The sequence below is a fragment of the Grammomys surdaster genome, unplaced genomic scaffold, assembly GCF_004785775.1.
Source record: "Grammomys surdaster isolate TR1022 unplaced genomic scaffold, NIH_TR_1.0 805, whole genome shotgun sequence".
NCBI classification, from domain to species: domain Eukaryota; kingdom Metazoa; phylum Chordata; class Mammalia; order Rodentia; family Muridae; genus Grammomys; species Grammomys surdaster.
Window position 1 is genome coordinate 93262 of NW_021605224.1, and position 17343 is coordinate 110604.

General features: G+C 46.5%; 1 protein-coding gene across 1 annotated transcript; it reads right to left on the reverse strand.

Moving 5' to 3' along the window:
• Window positions 1–300: 300 nt before the first annotated feature.
• Window positions 301–17116, reverse strand: LOC114633971 (zinc finger protein 235-like). The gene is made up of 4 exons (XM_028782590.1): window positions 16965–17116; window positions 16140–16197; window positions 5624–5750; window positions 301–2327 (listed from the first exon to the last, which is right to left on the reverse strand). Exons 2-4 carry the CDS (start codon window positions 16152–16154, stop codon window positions 367–369), a joined length of 2103 nt encoding a protein of 700 aa, XP_028638423.1. The 5' UTR covers window positions 16155–16197; window positions 16965–17116; the 3' UTR covers window positions 301–366.
• Window positions 17117–17343: the final 227 nt, after the last annotated feature.

The following is a 17343-nucleotide window of genomic DNA, read 5'->3' on the forward strand; positions in this document are numbered from 1 at the left end:
TGGCAACCTTACAACTCTTGTACATGGTGGCAATACATTTATAGAGCAATTATCTTCTCATATGTAATTTCTGACATTTGTAAAGAACTCATCTCCCAACTGGGCACACACCTTTAATCCCAACAGTCAGGAGTCAAAAGCAGGTAGATCTCTGTGAGCTCAAGGCTAGCCTGGTCTACAGAGCAAGTTCCACAAGAGCCAAGAAATCTGGTCTCAAAAAGAAAAAAAAAAAAAAAAGAAAGAGAGAGAACAAAAAAATTGATTTCCCAAAGAGAAGCACATCTCCCTGGTGAGGTCTCCTGAAGTCTCTGGGCTGGGGGAAGCTTTTAACAATCAGTAGCATGGAGTCTACCTAATAGAACAAACCTAGAGACTGCCTGCACTGTGGACTCTCTGGTGGTAGACGAGATGTGACCTCTGACTGAAGCCCTTAGAGCAGATGCCACAGATGTAGGGTCTCTCCCCAGTGTGGACCCTCTGGTGCGTGTGGAAGTGTGAGGCCTGACTGAAACCCTTCCCACACTGCTGACATGTGTAGGGTTTCTCTCCCGTGTGGACCCTCTGGTGAGCAGTAAGCCCTGCACTCCAGCTGAATTCCTTTCCACACTCCTCACACTTGAACGGCTTCTCCCCGGTATGAATTATCTGATGGACTTGGAGATTGGACCTCTGACTGAAGGCTTTCCCACACGTGTCACATTTGTAGGGCTTCTCCCCAGTGTGAACCCTCTGGTGGGCCTGGAGGTGCGAGGCCTGACTGAACCGCTTCTGGCATGCACTGCATTTGAACGGCTTCTCGCCAGTGTGGACACTCTGATGAGCCTGCAGATTTGAGGCCTGACTGAAGCCTTTCCCACACGCCTCACATTTATATGGTCTCTCTCCAGTGTGGACTCTCTGGTGATTGTGGAGGTTTAAGCTCCAGTTGAAGCGCTTCCCACACACATCACATCTGTATGGTTTTTCCCCAGTGTGAACTCTCTGGTGGGCTTGAAAATAAGAGCTCTGACTGAAGCCCTTTCCACAGACACTGCAGCAAAATGGCTTCTCCCCTGTATGGACCCGCTGGTGGCTTTGGAAGCTTGAGGCTGAACTGAAACCCTTCCCACACTCTTCACATTTATATGGCTTCTCTCCTGTGTGGACCCGCTGATGGCTGTGGAGGTTGAAGCTCAAACTGAAGCGCTTCCCACACTCGTCACACTTGTATGGTTTCTCCTCAGTGTGGACTCTCTGGTGCGTGTGAAGGTTTGAGCTGCAGCTGAAGCGTTTGCCACAGTCTCCACACTTATATGGCTTCTCTCCTGTGTGAATTCTCTCATGGGCCTGGAGGTGTGACCTCTGTGTGAAGCCTTTCCCACACACCTCACACTTGTAAGGTTTCTCTCCCGTGTGTACTCGGCAGTGAATGTTGAGGTCTGTGCTGCGGCTGAAGCCCTTCCCACAGCTGTCGCAGCAGTACGGCTTCTCGCCTGTGTGGATGGGCAGGTGAGCATACAGGTGTGAGCTCTGGTTAAAGCTCTTCCCACACTCAGGGCACGTATAGGGTTTCTCCCCCGTGTGCACTCTCTGGTGAGTTTGCAGATTTGAGCTCTGACTGAAAGCCTTGCCACACTCCTGACACCAGTAGCGCTTTCTTCTTGGATGAACATTTTGTTGAATGGGGACACTGGAGGTATGACTGGTGTCCTCGTGTGTACTATGTACAGGGGACTTGTTTCCTAAGAGGGCCTGCTGATGACTCTCCTGACTGGAGCAGTCAATGAAGGCTTCTTGGCTCTTGCTGCACTGGTAGGCCTTCTGTTCTGTGTAAACAGGAGACTGGGTGAGGGAGGACAAAGGAAAGATGACTTCACCATAGTCACCACTGCTATGGACATGGTCTCTTTTATACAATATATTGTTATCTTGATAGGAAAAGCAACTCAGAATGTCAACACCCAGAGCCAGCAGCTGAGACTTAGTGTCCACCAGAGTCTGAGGACAGTGTTTCTCATAGTTCCATCTCTCACAAAAATGTGTTTTACTCCAAGAACTCTGATTTCTCCCAGACAGAAATTCCTGATTTTCAGTAATGCTTGTGAGACTCTCAAGACAGCCGTCATCCTTGGAGGCCTGGGAAGGCTGTTCTGCTCCCCCATGGCAGGAGGAGTGGCATTGCTCCAGGAAGTGAGAACTCTTTCCTTGAGTGTTTACTACAACATCTGGAGTGCTGGCCAGTTTCTTGACATCGTGGCCTGTCATTTGCCAGCATGGAAGCCACCCCAGTGACAGGTACCTTAATCCTGTTGAGTCAAGGGTCTCCATCTTGTATGGACTCTGACCTCCTAAAAGAATAGAGAATAGAAGGTAGTATCAGAAAAGATAGAGACTTCAAAGATCTGAGTCCTTATTTCTCTCTGGAAATATTAGCTAAATACCAGCATCACAAAGAGTGAGTCCTCTCAAGAGCAAGCCATAGTTGCCCATGGTAGGAAATTTGTGGTGAACCCAGGAGGGAAGGCTCAGGGTACCTTCAGCCTCTACTGAGTACCTGCCTCACAAGGCCTGTGTGTAGCTGTGCAGATGGATAATGAGAAGAAAGAACATTTCAGTATTTTGGCATTTTTTACTTGAGCGATGCTGTGGGCTAGAGTACACATGAGTTTTATGCCTCCTGAGACTGGAGGGATCAGCGAAAACTAGAGCTACCTGGTCCTAAGCTGTCTGTGACATGTAGACTGATCTGGGGCACCTGACTGGGAGCCAAGGTGAGAGAGTGTAATGGGAAGGTACAGGGAGCTTCAGAGACTGAGGTGTACAGGGATCACAGACATAGCAAAGGCCTGATGTCCAGCTTGAGGATGCCACTGTGTTTGAGAGCACATGTGTGTAGGAAGAGACTGAAATAACTTCGGCACACAAGCTCACTTGGAAAATACAAGGAGAGAGATACAACATTAAGACTGAAAGATTCAAAACACGTCTGCTGATTAGGGAAGGGCTTTTCTGGGGGGAGAGAAAAGGGGGGAGGCAGGCTGCAAAGGCAGGAGCAAGTGGGTTTCTTTAAACACCTGCTCTGCAACCTAAGAATGCCAGGCTCACATAGGGGCAAGAAGAAGGTGTTACGGAAAGTATTAAAAGGCTCAAAACAGAAGGGAGATCTCAGCTGCCAACGTAGCACAGCAGATGTCATGACAGAATAACAAAGGGTGCTACACTATCAGACAGGGCCCCCAAGGAAACAAGAAAGTGACCTGAGAGCAAACTATCAGGATGGGAAACGACAGTGAAAGGGACAACTTCTGAAGCTGAAGACAGAAGCAAGTGAAGTGGATCCGTGTTCCCAGGGTGCAGCTCAGCGGCTTCCATGACAGATTGGAATAGTGTCAGCGGGAGAAAAGTAGAGAAATGAGATTGTGGGTTGGGGGGGTTGGGGGGGTTGGGGGGGGTTGGGGGGGGTGGGGGGGATGCTCTTGTGAGGAACATGAACAGCTTTCTAGGGATGGCTGTTGCTGTTGCTGCAGATGCACAAGGGGCACGGGCTTCATGGAGCCCTTGCTTACATGTGTGCAAATGCTCAGGATTCTGGTGTGTCACCACAACCAAAATCTGTGGTAATGGGTCTGGTGGTACTCAGATACCAGCAGAGGCAAGTGCAAATGATGGAGACTGAAAATCAAACACAGGTAAGGTGGCCTCTCAGAGCTGGGTCTGTGAGGACTTCTGAGCAGGCAAACATAGAGAAAGAGGAGACTGGTATTCCACTGGAAAGAGAATGCTGAGCAGAGAGAAGCAAGCAACAACAGCTAAGACACGAGAACAAAAACAGGAAAAAAAAATGGAGATCAGCAGAGCTGGAGTGTGACGCCCTGGAAAGATGAGGTACCAGCCAGGCACAGTGGACAACGCCTGTCATCCTAGTGCTTGGGAAGCTGAGGCAGGAGAATCACAAATTTCTAGGCAAGTCTAGGCTACATAGCTACACCTTGCCCTTGATTTTACTGAGGGAAAAGGGAGGCCAACAGTCTGAGTGGGAGGGGGTACAAAGGACTCTTCAGTTGGGGCGAGGGGGAAGCGCCCTACACAAGAGCAGAAGCAGTCAGTATTGGGGTGTCTGGTGGCTGTACTTACCTGTCTAAGTCAGGGACACAGGAAAGAGGTTGTGGAAACTCCCTGCAGCTAAGGAAAGCCTCGAAGGGCAGGCGTGTGGGAGGGCTGTCCCTGCACGGTGTGAAGCTGGGAAGGTGAAGACTGGATTGCCTTGGAGACCCCAATCGGTTAGAGGTGCAGAGGAATGGGACACCTGTCCAGCAAAGCTGCTGACAGGGAGTGGGACCAGCCCAAGGGAAAGGAGTGTGTTCCAGTCAACGGAGCTGAAAGGAGTTGGGGAGCTGCAGGGCGCTGTGACATCAGCCATGGAGCTGCAGAGTTTGGAGTTTGCTCTCACGGTTTCTGTTCTGTTTTGTTCAGTATTTCCTCACTAAGCTCCCTCTCCTCCCCTGTAGAATGGTATAGTCTGTGCCACTGTATGCTGGATCATGTGATCTACTTTTTGATTTTGATTTTATAGAAGGATATACTTGAGAGACTGCATGAGTTTCAGAAGAGATGTTGAACTCTGGACTTTTAAACGGGGTTGAAGTTGTGATAGACTCTGGGGACTTTTGTGGTTGGACTGAATGCATCTGGCATTCTGATATTGCTCCAAGCCTATCAGGCCTAGGAAGCAGTGTGTGGTGGTTTTGAATAGGTGCATCCCCCAGAGACTCCTGTGCTTGAATGCTTGGTCCATAAGGAATGGGGAGGATTGACAGAGATCAGAAGATGTGGCCTTGTTGGAGGAAATGTGTCACAGTGGGGGCTTTGGAGTTTCAAATACTCAAGTCAGGCCCAGTGTCTCTGTTTCCCTGTTCCCTTTAGATTTGAATACAGAACACTCTGCTGCCATGTCTGCCTGAATGCTATGCTCCCCACCATGATGGCAGTGGACTAAGCCTCAGAAATAGTAAACAAGCCTCAATTAAATGCTTTCCTTTGTAAGAATTGCCATGGTCAGGCCAAGCAGTGGTGATGCACGCCTTTAATCCCAGCACTTGGGAAGCAGAGGCAGGCGGATTTCTGAGTTCGAGGCCAGCCTGGTCTACAGAGTGAGCTCCAGGACAGTCAGGGCTATACAGAGCAACCTTGTCTTGAAAAACCAACCAACCAAACAAACAAACAAATGCCATGGTCATGGCACTAAGACACACATACACACACTCACATTCACAAATAAATATTTAAAATTTTAATTTAAAGCACAGCATCTATGTGTAAAATGCAGTGTAAAAAATAAAGTGGAAGCCGGAGAGATGGCTTAGCAATTCAGAGCACTGGCTGTTCTTTCACAAGACCCAGGTTGGGTTCGCAGCACCCACATGGTGGCTCACAACCATCTGTAACTCCAGATCCAGGGGATCTAATGCCCTCTTCTGGCCTCTGTGGACATCACGAGTGAATGTGGTGCAGAAACACATGCAGACAAAACACTCACATATACATAAAATACAAACTAAATAAACCTAAAAGGAAAGCACTGGAGTGCAACAGACATGGGATGTGAGCTTCTGACATTGCCAAGGACACAGGGGATCGTCCTCACCCACAGCCAGGAGGTTCCTGAAGTTCTCCAGCATCACATCGTGGTACAGCTTCCTCTGGGTGGAGTTCAGCAGCCTCAGCTCCTCCTCACTGAAGATCACGGCCACATCCCTGAATGTCACCGCCTCCTGTGACAGCAAACACATGATACCTCAGTTTCATTCCCAGTGCCAGTAGGACCTGAGCATCTGTTCACACAGTGTCTATTGTCTTAGTTAGGGTTTCTATTGCTGGGACTAAACACCATGAATAAAAGGCAAGTTGGAAGTTTATTAGGCTTATGCTTGCATATTCCTGTTCATTATTGAAAGATGACAGGAAATCAAGCAGGACCGGGCCCTGGAGGAAGGAGCTGATGCAGAGGTCATGGGGAAGTGCTGCTCACTGCCTTGCTCATTACGGCTTGCTCAGCCTGCTTTCTTTAGAACCCAGGACCATCAGCCCAGGGACGGCACTGCCCACAGTGGGCTGGGCCCTCCCATGTCACTCACTAATTAAGAAAATGCTCTACAGCTGGATCCTGTGGAGGCATTTCCTCAACTGAGGCTCTTCCCTCCCTTCTGACTATAGCTGGTGTCAACTTGACACACATCACCAGCCCGTACACCTATTTAACGTTTCCATGGCTACAGAGTAGGGAGGGGACAAAAATGAGAAAACGTTGTGCAAGGAGATTGGTGTCATTTCCATGGCTGGGTCAGTGGGTCCGTCACTCTTAAATGGGAAGTCATGGGTTTTGGAGTTAGAGAGCACCATCCCATGTCGGGCATCAGGTGCTGACTGTATGTGAGACAGTTGGCAATGCCTGGCTCCTCTCGGGCAGTACAGCTCGGGTGGATCTTCATCCCCAAATCGAAACTTCTCTGCACCATATTTCTTTTTGTTTTTCTTTAAGTTTTTTTTTTAAAAAAAGATTTATTTATTTATTTCATGTATGTGAGTACACATCATAGCTGTCTTCAGACACACCAGAAGAGGGCATCAGACGCCACTGCAGATGATTGTGAGCTGCCATGTGGTTGCCAGGAACTGAACTCAGAACCTCTGGAAGAGCAGTCAGTGCTCTTAACCCCTGAGCTATCTCTCCAGCCCTCTGAACCACATTTCATGAGTGATAACATCATTTAAAATGTTTTGTGTTGCACAACATTATGAAGTTCAGATTCAGAATACTTCATGCGTAAACTTTGTTCTTTCTTGATGCCCTCGTCACCCAAGGTGGGTCAACCCCAGAAGGTATGCAGACGGTGGCAGCCAGACACTCCCTGATTATTCAGGATATGAATCCCACATGCAGGAAATGAGGGTGACCAGTGATCTGCATGTATGCGTACACACATGTATGCAAACATGTCAGTGTATCTATGTACATGACGGTGCACACGCATGTACAAACTACAAGACAGCCTCTGGTGCAGGTCACCATTTTCTGTTTCTTTGAGGATAGGGCCTTTCACTGGCCTGGAACTTGCCAAATAGGCCAGGTTGGCTGTCAATGAGCACCAGGGATCTATCTGCCTGTCTCCACAGAGCTCCAGAAACAGGAGACCTGCTTCAGCAAGGTGGAAGAAGAAAGCTGGACTCCCAAAAGTAAAAACATAATTTATAACGCACACGAGTATGGAGAACTCATACTGATTTGCAAAATAAAATTAGGCAAATGGTAGAAAATGTCACTTTTTAAATGTAAGTGAATTACAGGTTTGTTTTTTTTTTTTAAATGAATGTGCATGCCATGTGTCTGTGTGTACGTGTAGTGTGTTTGTAAGGAGCCGCCATTAGAAGATGGCGCTTGTCACGGATGTTTGAGGTGGAAAACAACTGCATTCAGGGTCGTAAACACCTGCTGTGAGCCTGCGTATCTTTCAGACGCAGCTCCTCACCCTCCCGAGCAGTATGTAAATGAAGTTCTGCAAGAAGCACCAATTAGACACTTATACACAGTTGTGATAACTATTTAAGCAGCACCCATTTCGGGCTTGGGATCTTTCGCTTTGCAATCAATGGTGTGTTCCCCAATAAAGTGCGTGAAGAAGGATCCTGTTGTTGCGTCATCCTTGCTGGCGAGGCGGGTGTGACAAGTGGTGCCGACACCCGGGACAATTTACATCACAAGGCACCAGCGAAGACCCCCCACCCCCCGACTTAGCTACGGGAGGATTCAGAACTGATCGCACGGAACGGCGGTACTGGTAAGCCCCTGACAAAGAAAAAAGACATGCTGGTTCTAGGAGTTCATCCAGTGATTGTTGCAGTCATCCTACTTTTTGTTTTTGTTGTCACTTTGAGGATTTGTTACTGCTTGAATTGCCATCGCCCAGGGCATGAGTGCATCTGTTGGGAGTAGCTTTCTGACAGAGCTGTAAGGCGGGGGTATATAACCTCGCAGGCTGACCTGTGTATCAGTCTCTTGTAGATAAAAGAGCAACATGGGAGTTGGACACTCTGCGCCTGTTATTAGAGCCTTGCAGGAGCTTTTGAAAGAACGAGGGCTGAAAGTTTCAGAAACTACATTAAAAGGCTTCTTTGATGAAATAGATCGGATAGCTCCATGGTTTGCTCCAACGGGGTCACTAACCATTGGCAGCTGGGAGAAATTAGGGAGAGATATTGAGAGAGAAGCAGAAAAAAGAAAGCTAAAAGCAGGGACAAAGCCACTATGGAAGCTAGTTAAAGCGTGTATTCAAGACCAACGTTGTGAGAAGGCAGTACGTGAAGGGCAGTGTGCACTGGCTAAGCATCAAGACAGCATGTCAGAAACAGAAAAAGGAGATGAGTCAGGGGCCCGTGCCCAAAATTAAATAGAGGAAAAATTAGGGGCATGAAGGAAAAAGAGCTCTAAAAAGGAAAAAGGAAAACATAAGGATCCAGAGGCGGAGCGCGCGCAAAGTAACATCTATCCGCCTCTACAAGAATTTAAGCTTTTAGAAATAGATAGCTCTGGGGATTCAGAGCTAGATCTTGAGGAGGACATAAATCTAGAAGAGGCAGCGGCTGAGTATAAGCAGGAACGCTTTCGGCCCAGCCTCTATCTGCCACCAGCTGCTCCTCCGCCTCCATATGGGGTGATTTCAAAGACTGGTGGTGATAAGAGTGAGGAGGGCATATCTTTTTGTACACCAGCTGCAAGAAGAAAGCTGGCAGCGGCCTTCCCAGTTTTTCAGGACGCTAATACTAATGCAAGATATCATGAGCCATTAAGTCATACGCAATTAAAAGACCTTGCAGAGTCTGTAAAAACTTATGAAGTAAATGCTTCGTTTACTCAGGCTCAAGTAGAGCGCCTTGCCTACACGGCAATGACCCCTGCGGATTGGGGAAGTACAGTTAAAGCATGTCTCACTATGGGACAATACTTGGATTGGAAATCTATTTATCATGATCTATGCCTAGCACAGACTAGGACTAATGCAGCCAATGGTCAGCCTCAGTGGAACTTTGATATGCTCACAGGCCAGGGTCAATGGCAGCTAAATCAGACAGCATATCCACTTCAAGTCTATGAACAGACTAATCAATTGGCCATAAAAGCCTGGAAAAGTCTGCCTAATAAAGGCGAGATATCAGGAAACTTAACTAAGGTCATCCAAGGAATGAATGAACCATTTTCAGACTTTGTGGCTCGCATGATGGAGGCAGCTGGAAGAATTTTTGCGGACGCTGAGACTGCTATGCCATTAATAGAACAACTAATATATGAGCAATGTACCAAAGAATGTAGGAATGCTATAACACCATGGAAAAGTAAAGGTCTTCAGGCATGGATGAAAGCCTGTAGAGAAATAGGAGGACCGTTATCTAACGCGGGGCTGGCGGCAGCAGTACTAGCAGCCTCTCGCTCTCAAAAGCAGAGGACATGTTTTCAGTGTGGCCAGCCAGGACATCTGCGCAGAAACTGCCCAAAAGGAAGAACAGGTAGAAATGAGAAGCAAAGACAGACAGGGATATGTCCTAGATGCAGAAAAGGATACCATTGGGCAAACAAGTGTAAATCGGTGAGAGATCTAGAAGGCAAGCCTCTGAGAGGCCATACCCAAAAACACCATTCAAAAAATGGGCAGGGGGGCCCTCGTCCCCAGGGCCCGCAAATGTATGGGGCACTCAAAACTCAGACTCCAGTGAGACTGAGGCCTCCAGAGAACCGTGGCGAGCCACTCCGGGTTCGGCAGGACTTGACCTCCGTGCCACTATCAGAATAGTGCTGACTCCACAAATGGGGTTTCAGCCGATTCCATCAGATTTTAGTGGCCCCCTTCCACATGATACTGTGGGCCTTCTATTGGGAAGGTCCTCTTCCATACTTAAAGGTCTATTAGTCTCACCTGGAGTAATAGATTCTGACTATGAGAGAGAAGTGAAAATTTTGTGTGCTGCTCACAGAGGGATAGTGGCAATCTCCCCGGGAGATCGCATAGCTCAGCTTCTTATATTACCTAGCCTACATAACCAATTTTCTTGTAAAAACAATCTTAGGGGAAAAAAGGGTTTGGGATCCACTGGGAATACTATTTCTTGCCTTTCCCTGGAGATGAATAATAGGCCGATGCTTGATATTATTATAGAAGGAAAAACCTTTTCTGGACTATTAGATACAGGAGCTGATAGGAGCATAGTCGCCAGTCAAGCCTGGCCTGAAGGATGGGCTCTTAATAAAGCTTCTCATTCATTACAAGGATTGGGGTATGAAGCCACTCCTAGCATAAGTGCAAAAGAATTAGTGTGGAGAGATCATGAGGGAAGACAAGGTAGATTTCAGCCTTATGTTTTACCATTACCAGTGAACCTCTGGGGAAGAGACATCCTAAAGGGCATGGAATTAAGACTAACCAATGAATATTCTGCTCAGAGTCAGAAAATGATGAAAGACATGGGATATGTTCCTGGGCTTGGCCTGGGGAAGTTTCATCAAGGTATTTCCCAACCTATTGAGACCAAAGGTCAGACCAGCACAAAAGGGCTGGCTTTTTCCTAGGGGCCATTGAGGATGCAATACCCATACCGTGGAAATCAGAGGACGCCGTGTGGGTTCCTCAATGGCCTTTAACCTCTGAAAAATTAACTGCTGCTAAAGCTCTAGTTGATATACAGCTAGCCCTTGGACATTTAGAGCCCACTCAATCTCCTTGGAATACTCCAATTTTTGTTATTAAAAAGAAGTCTGGAAAATGGAGACTTCTACATGATTTAAGGGCTATTAACAGTCAAATGCAAGTTATGGGAGCCATTCAGTGTGGTTTACCACTTTTGTCAGCATTACCTAAAGAATGGAAGTTGATAATTGTAGATATTAAAGACTGTTTCTTTTCAATACCTTTAGTAGTTGAAAATAGACAAAGATTTCCTTTTACGTTGCCATCCATTAACCATGAGGAACCAGATTATAGATATCATTGGAAAGTCTTACCTCAAGGTATGGCTAATAGTCCCACTATATGTCAGTTATATGTGGGAAAAAACTTAAGAATTATTAGAGATAAGTATCCTAAATTGAGAATTTGCCATTATATGGATGATGTATTGCTTTGTGGATCTAAGGAGGAAGACTTGTGGCTTGCCTATGCAGATTTAATAAAAGTATTTGAGAGTAAAGGTTTATTTATCGCACCAGAAAAGGTGCAGAAAGGCAATATAGGAGCATTCTTGGGAACTAATATACATCCTCAGTTTGTATTCCCACAGAAAATTACCATTCGTAGGGACCACCTTAAAACATTAAACGATTTTCAAAAACTTTTGGGAGATATTAATTGGATATGTCCCTATCTCAAAATTCCTTCAGCTGAATTAAAGCCTTTATTTGCTATATTAGAAGGAGACAGTCATATTTCCTCACCTAGAAAGCTAACCTCTGCTGCCATAGTAGCTCTGCAGAAAGTAGAAGAAGCCATACAGCAAGCTCAATTAGTGAGGGTTCAGCCTAAGGAACCTATTTTCTTGTGTGTTTTTGACACGGTCACATTGCCTACAGCAGTGTTGTGGCAGCAGGGACCGTTGCTCTGGATTCATCCTCATGCATCACCAAATAAAACCTTAGATCATTATCCTACAGCTGTAGCAGAATTGGCATTAAAAGGGTTGCAGGCTTCTTTGACACACTTTGGGCAATACCCTGATACGCCTGTAGTTCCATATACAGCCCAACAAGTTCAAGTGCTTTGTACAGTGATAGATATGTGGGCTATTCTGAAATGTGTTTTTCCAGGTCAGATCGATAATCACTACCCACACCATCCGCTATTACAGTTTGTGTCAAAACATCCTATAATTTTTCCTAAAGTAACTGCCAATGCCCCTATTCCAAAGGCTATAAATATCTATACAGATGGATCAAAGTCAGGCATTGGATGTTATGTGGCTGATTTTGCTAGCCCAGTAAAGTTTAAATTTGCTCCAGACACTCCACAATTGGTAGAGTGTCAAGTGGTTTTAGAAGTCTTCAAGGCTTTCCCTGGTCCTATAAATATCATTTCTGATTCCCACTAAATGGTGAATGCAATATGTATTCTAGAGGTCGCAGGCACAATAAAATCAACCAGTCCTGTGGCCCCCATTCTGAAACAAATACAACAGTGTATTTTATCTAGGAACTCAAAATTTTTTATTCAACATATTAGAGCCCATACCTTACTACCAGGTCCCATGGTGCTAGGTAATGCTTTAGCTGATGCGGCTACTTGCCAAGCGTTCCCTGTTTTGCAAAAGAATCTTACAGCTGCTCAGGAATTTCATAAACTGTTTCATGTTCCAGCCTCCACTCTCAGACTTAAATTTGGTATCCCAAGAGCCGAGGCTCGAGATATTACATTGAACTGTCAGAAATGTGTGGAATTTCGCCACCCTCCATGCATTGGAGTAAACCCAAGAGGACTTAGACCTTTAGATGTCTGGCAGATGGATGTGACACATATTAAACATTTTGGGAAATTACAATATATTCATGTATCTATAGATACTTGCTCTGGTATTATCCATGCTACGCCTATGGCTGGAGAAAAGGTTTCTCATGTTATTGCCCACTGTTTAGAAGCTTGGGCAGCGTGGGGTAAACCACGCCTGCTAAAGACAGATAATGGGCCTTCGTATACAGCTAAAACTTTTGTACAATTTTGTGTGCGCATGCAAGTGCAGCATCGTACTGGATTGCCATACAATCCTCAGGGTCAAGGCATCATTGAAAGAGCCAATTTAACTTTGAAAACGTATCTGCAAAAACAAAAAGGGGGAATTATGGAATCACCACTGGCTCCTAAAGCAGCCCTGTCTCTAACTCTATTTACACTTAATTTTTTAAAACTGGATGAGAAGGGGCTGACTGCTGCTGACAGGCTTAGTAATCCTGTGGAAGAGACACGGGAAACGGTGAAATGGAAAGATGTATTGACAAACTCATGGAGAGGCCCGGATCCAGTGCTTACCAGATCCAGGGGAGCTGTTTGTGTTTTCCCACAGAAGGAAGAAAATCCTGTCTGGGTGCCAGCAAGATTAACCAGAGTTGTTTCGGAGCCAAGGATGTTTTCTAAGAAGAATGAAGAAGCTGTGGTGGACACTTTTAGTTATGATGACTTATGAAGAAGTGCTAAGTATTCAGTTATGGGCAATAGTTAGATCTTGGCCCGTACCTATGCCCATTCATGCCAATTCTACTGTGTTGCCATTGTTTACTTCTACTCAATGTTTTATGGAAGTCCCATGTGCTATGCCTATGGGACAGGAGCCCGTTTTATACAATGCCACTGCATTTCCATTGAATTTTACTCTCTGCTTTACTACTAAGGCTAAAGCTCATACTCCGTGTATCATGCTCAGGAACACCACGTTAACAAACTGGGTGGATCCTGTCGCATTTAGCAAGGTTGGTACCGGAGTCTTGGTTGAGGCACTAAAGCAGGTGTCAGCTGGTAAGATGGAAAGTTCGGGAAATATTTCTAATAATGACAGGGCCTTATTAAATATAACTACCATGTTGCTTCGGAGTAATGTTACCGCACCTTGGACATCACAATGGCCCACCAATAATGCTACATACAAGAGAGTTTTACCTTGGTGTCCCCCTGATCTATCTTTTCCTCCAGTTTTTACGCCATGTCAATCTAAAGAATCTCCTGACATGGAGATTGCTTCAGGATTTGCCCTTTCACCTCCTATAAAATGGGCTGCTATCAACAAGACTGGTATTCGAACAGGAAAGCGAAATATATGGCCCTTTTATCAATGGATACTAACAAATATAGCTGGAGCCAGTACTAGCCTTTCTGCATTTGTCGCTATGCAAGGTCTATATCATGTGATACAAAATATCTCAGCCACCCGCTCTAATAATAGCTATCCTTATTTGGATGGGATTAAGGTGAATGGCGAGCTGGTGAGTTCATCTGCCCCAGCTGCCCCTGTATGTGTTTCACCTCCATTTTTCTTTATATTGGCTGAGTTTGAAAATAATACAAGTTTTCTGAACTGTAGTGCAAGTAATACTACCTGCTACTTAGCTGAATGTTGGAATGGTTCTTTATCTTTGGCCTTAATAGTACGTATACCTACTTTTGTGCCAATTCCTGTGGAAGCAAATCCAGAAGATTTTCCTATAGCCTCTTTATTTAGACAAAAAAGAGATTTTGGTATTACAGCTGCAATTGTGACTGCTATAGCAGTGTCAGCAGCGGCTGCTGTGACTGCAGGCATAGCAATGGCCAATAAAGTAAATGCAGCTCAAACTGTTGATGCTTTAGTAGAAAGAGCTGCAGATGCTTTGGTTACACAGTATCAAATGAATGCTCATCTCACTTCTGGTATTCTTCTGGTTAATCAGAGAGTGGACCTTCTTCAAAGCAAACTGGAGGAGATTGTAGATATTGTACAGCTAAGTTGTGTTAGTCATACTAAACACATGTGCATTACCCCATTAAGGTATGATAATTCTACTTTTAAAGATGGTAACCTGTTGTCTAATTTTTTAAGAGGCAATTGGTCTCAGCAAGCGGAGCGGTTGCAGAATTGTCTGTTGATGGAGATTATCATACTGAATGGAACCCACATCAATCCTATCACTGTGGGAGATTTTACTTCTTGGCTAACTTCAGCATTTTCCTACTTTAAGGAATGGATAGGGGTAGTTCTCTTTGGGGCTGCAGTTTGTTGTGGATTGGTATTGTGTCTATGGTTGCTTTGCAGAGTTAAATTTCGTCAACGAAGAGACAAAGTACTAATTACTCAAGCATTGCTAGCGCTCGAACAAGGTGCATCTCCCCAAGTGTGGTTAGCGGCTCTTCATAAAGATCTATGATTCTCTTCTCAAAGACAGCTGCCATTGATCCCAATGACGGGAGTAGGTTGACGCCACAAGCCAGCGGCATATCATCCAGGATTAAAGGCTGTGAGTCAACCTCATGGCGGGAATAGCCAGTGGCTGCGACCTGGGTGCACATTCTCTTTCATATAGAATGCCAGGCGTGGGTGCAACCCTCGTAGCCTAAGACAGGGAACTCACCCCTTCTTATGAGAGTTTTGTCCTGTTGCTCAGGCCAATAATGGTCATTGGTCCCAACGACGGGAATAGGTTGATGCCACATCACTAGTTGTGAGTCTACCCCATGACAGGCATTACGAGTGGCCATAACCTGGGTGCACATTCTGGCCAGCAAGAATGCCAGGTGTGGGTGCAACCCTCATTGCCTAAAAAAGGGAACTCACCATTCATTGGTGCTGGCTGTGGAGGCACATCAACTAGCCTAAGACAGGGACATTGGCCAGTGCCTGCTCTTAAAAAATAAAATAGGGGGGAGATGTAAGGAGCCGCCATTAGAAGATGGCGCTTGTCACCGATGTTTGAGGTGGAAAACAACTGCATTCAGAGTCGTAAACACCTGCTGTGAGCCTGCGTATCTTTCAGATGCAGCTCCTCACCCTCCCGAGCAGTATGTAAATGAAGTTCTGCAAGAAGCACCAATTAGACACTTATACACAGTTGTGATAACTATTGAAGCAGCACCCATTTCGGGCTTGGGGTCTTTCACTTTGCAATCAATGGTATGTTCCCCAATAAAGTGCGTGAAGAAGGATCCTGTTGTTGCGTCATCCTTGCTGGCGAGGGGGGTGTGACACGTGTTTATGTGTGTGTGTGTGTGTGTGCGCAGATGCCCTGGGAGGCCAGAGGAGAGTGCTGGACATTCTCCAACTACATGTCATTGGAGTTACAGGCAGCTGTAAGTATCAGGTATGGGTGCTGGGAACAAAATGAGCTAGTGTCCTTAACTACTGAGCCACCTCTCCAGCCCACTTTCTTTAATTCAATATATTTTATTCATCCTTTTACACTTTCCCGTATGCAGTGCACTTTGAGCACGTGTCCCCACTGTCCTCTCTTATCCCTCCTCCTTCCAGACCTTTCTTCTCAGCAACTTCCCCTCTTACTCCACGCAGTTCAGAGAGGCTCGGCTGCAGAGCAAGGGCTTGCCCAGCGTGCAGGGGCCATGTTTCCAGTCCCTAGCTCTGTGGGGAATGGGGGAAGCAAGCCGACTTACCTGTAACTTGGTCATTGTTCTCTTCTCTTTGAGACAAGGCAGGGCTCTGGGAAGCAAGCTGGGGGAGGAAGGGCTTCGTGAGAACATTGTTAGGACAGTCGGGCCACAAGGCTTCCTCAGCTTCTCCATCAGCGCCAAGGGCTGTGGGCGCTGACCAGGCTTTTCTCCCTACTTCCTGCTAATCGGTGGTGTGAGCCTCCAGGTTACAAGGCCACCCATGCCTCACCTCACTCACAGCAAGGGGTTCTCTATTTCCGGCAGCTCCAGGGATGCAGTGCGCTCCTACCCTCACAATGCTGCCTGTGGTGATGGGTTTCCCAGAAAAACAAATATTTAAGAAGCGCCGAACTCTCTGATACACGCTGTGTCATAACTGACCGCCAGTCTTCTAAAGGTCGGTTAATGTGACAGCTATCTTACATATAATGATTTCCATACCCGGGAGTTTTTTGAAATCTCCACCCCTAAATTTCTCTCGCTCTAAAAAATTTTAAATTCTAGTAAACGTTGCTACTCTTCAAGAGCCTCCACAGAGTCTCTCTTCCCTCGTACATGAAGATAATCACCAATAAAAAGCTAAATCCTCTCTAGGGAAAGGGGAGTTGGGCACTGCGATATGGCTCAAAGGGTATGGGTGACTGCCGCTGAGGCTGACCACCTGAGTTCAAGTCTCTGAACCCCACGTGGAGGAAGGAGTGATCCTACTCCCACAAGTAGTTTTCTGACCTATTCCTTTTATAAAGTGTGGCACGCCCCACTCTTTAAGTAAATAACCAAATAAATAAACGCAAAAAAAAAAATCGCATAAGAGCCAGAGTTGCATACCACTTAAGGATTCAGGACACTGGCCATCTGTCATCACCGCTCCTCCGCCAGCTCCCGTGGGAAGCTAGACTCTCCCCGGGGCTCCACAGCAGCTGAGATGGGTCCAGGAGTCCCGGGCAGCGCGACCTCAGGCAGAGCCCAGCTAGAGAGGACCGGCCGCCGGCACCGCTGCCCCGCTTCTCCCAGGAATGCACACTGGGTCCCTGAGAGGACACACCGAGACACCAGCGCACAGAGGGTCGCAGAACGCTGCAGGCTTTCACCTCACCAGAAGCAGCCTTGCCTTGCGGGAGCGGAAGTCACCGCAGCCGCCGCTGCCGCCGGAACTGCAATTCCCAGAATGCATCAGCGGAAGCGCCTAGTTCTGTGCTTTTCCGGG

Bases quoted from the DNA above. Each gene is read 5' to 3' on its own strand.
- LOC114633971 (XM_028782590.1), bottom strand. The intron at 2,328-5,623 runs GTGAGGACGATC...CTATTCTTTTAG, and splicing joins CAGGAACCTCCTGGCTGTGG to GAGGTCAGAGTCCATACAAG.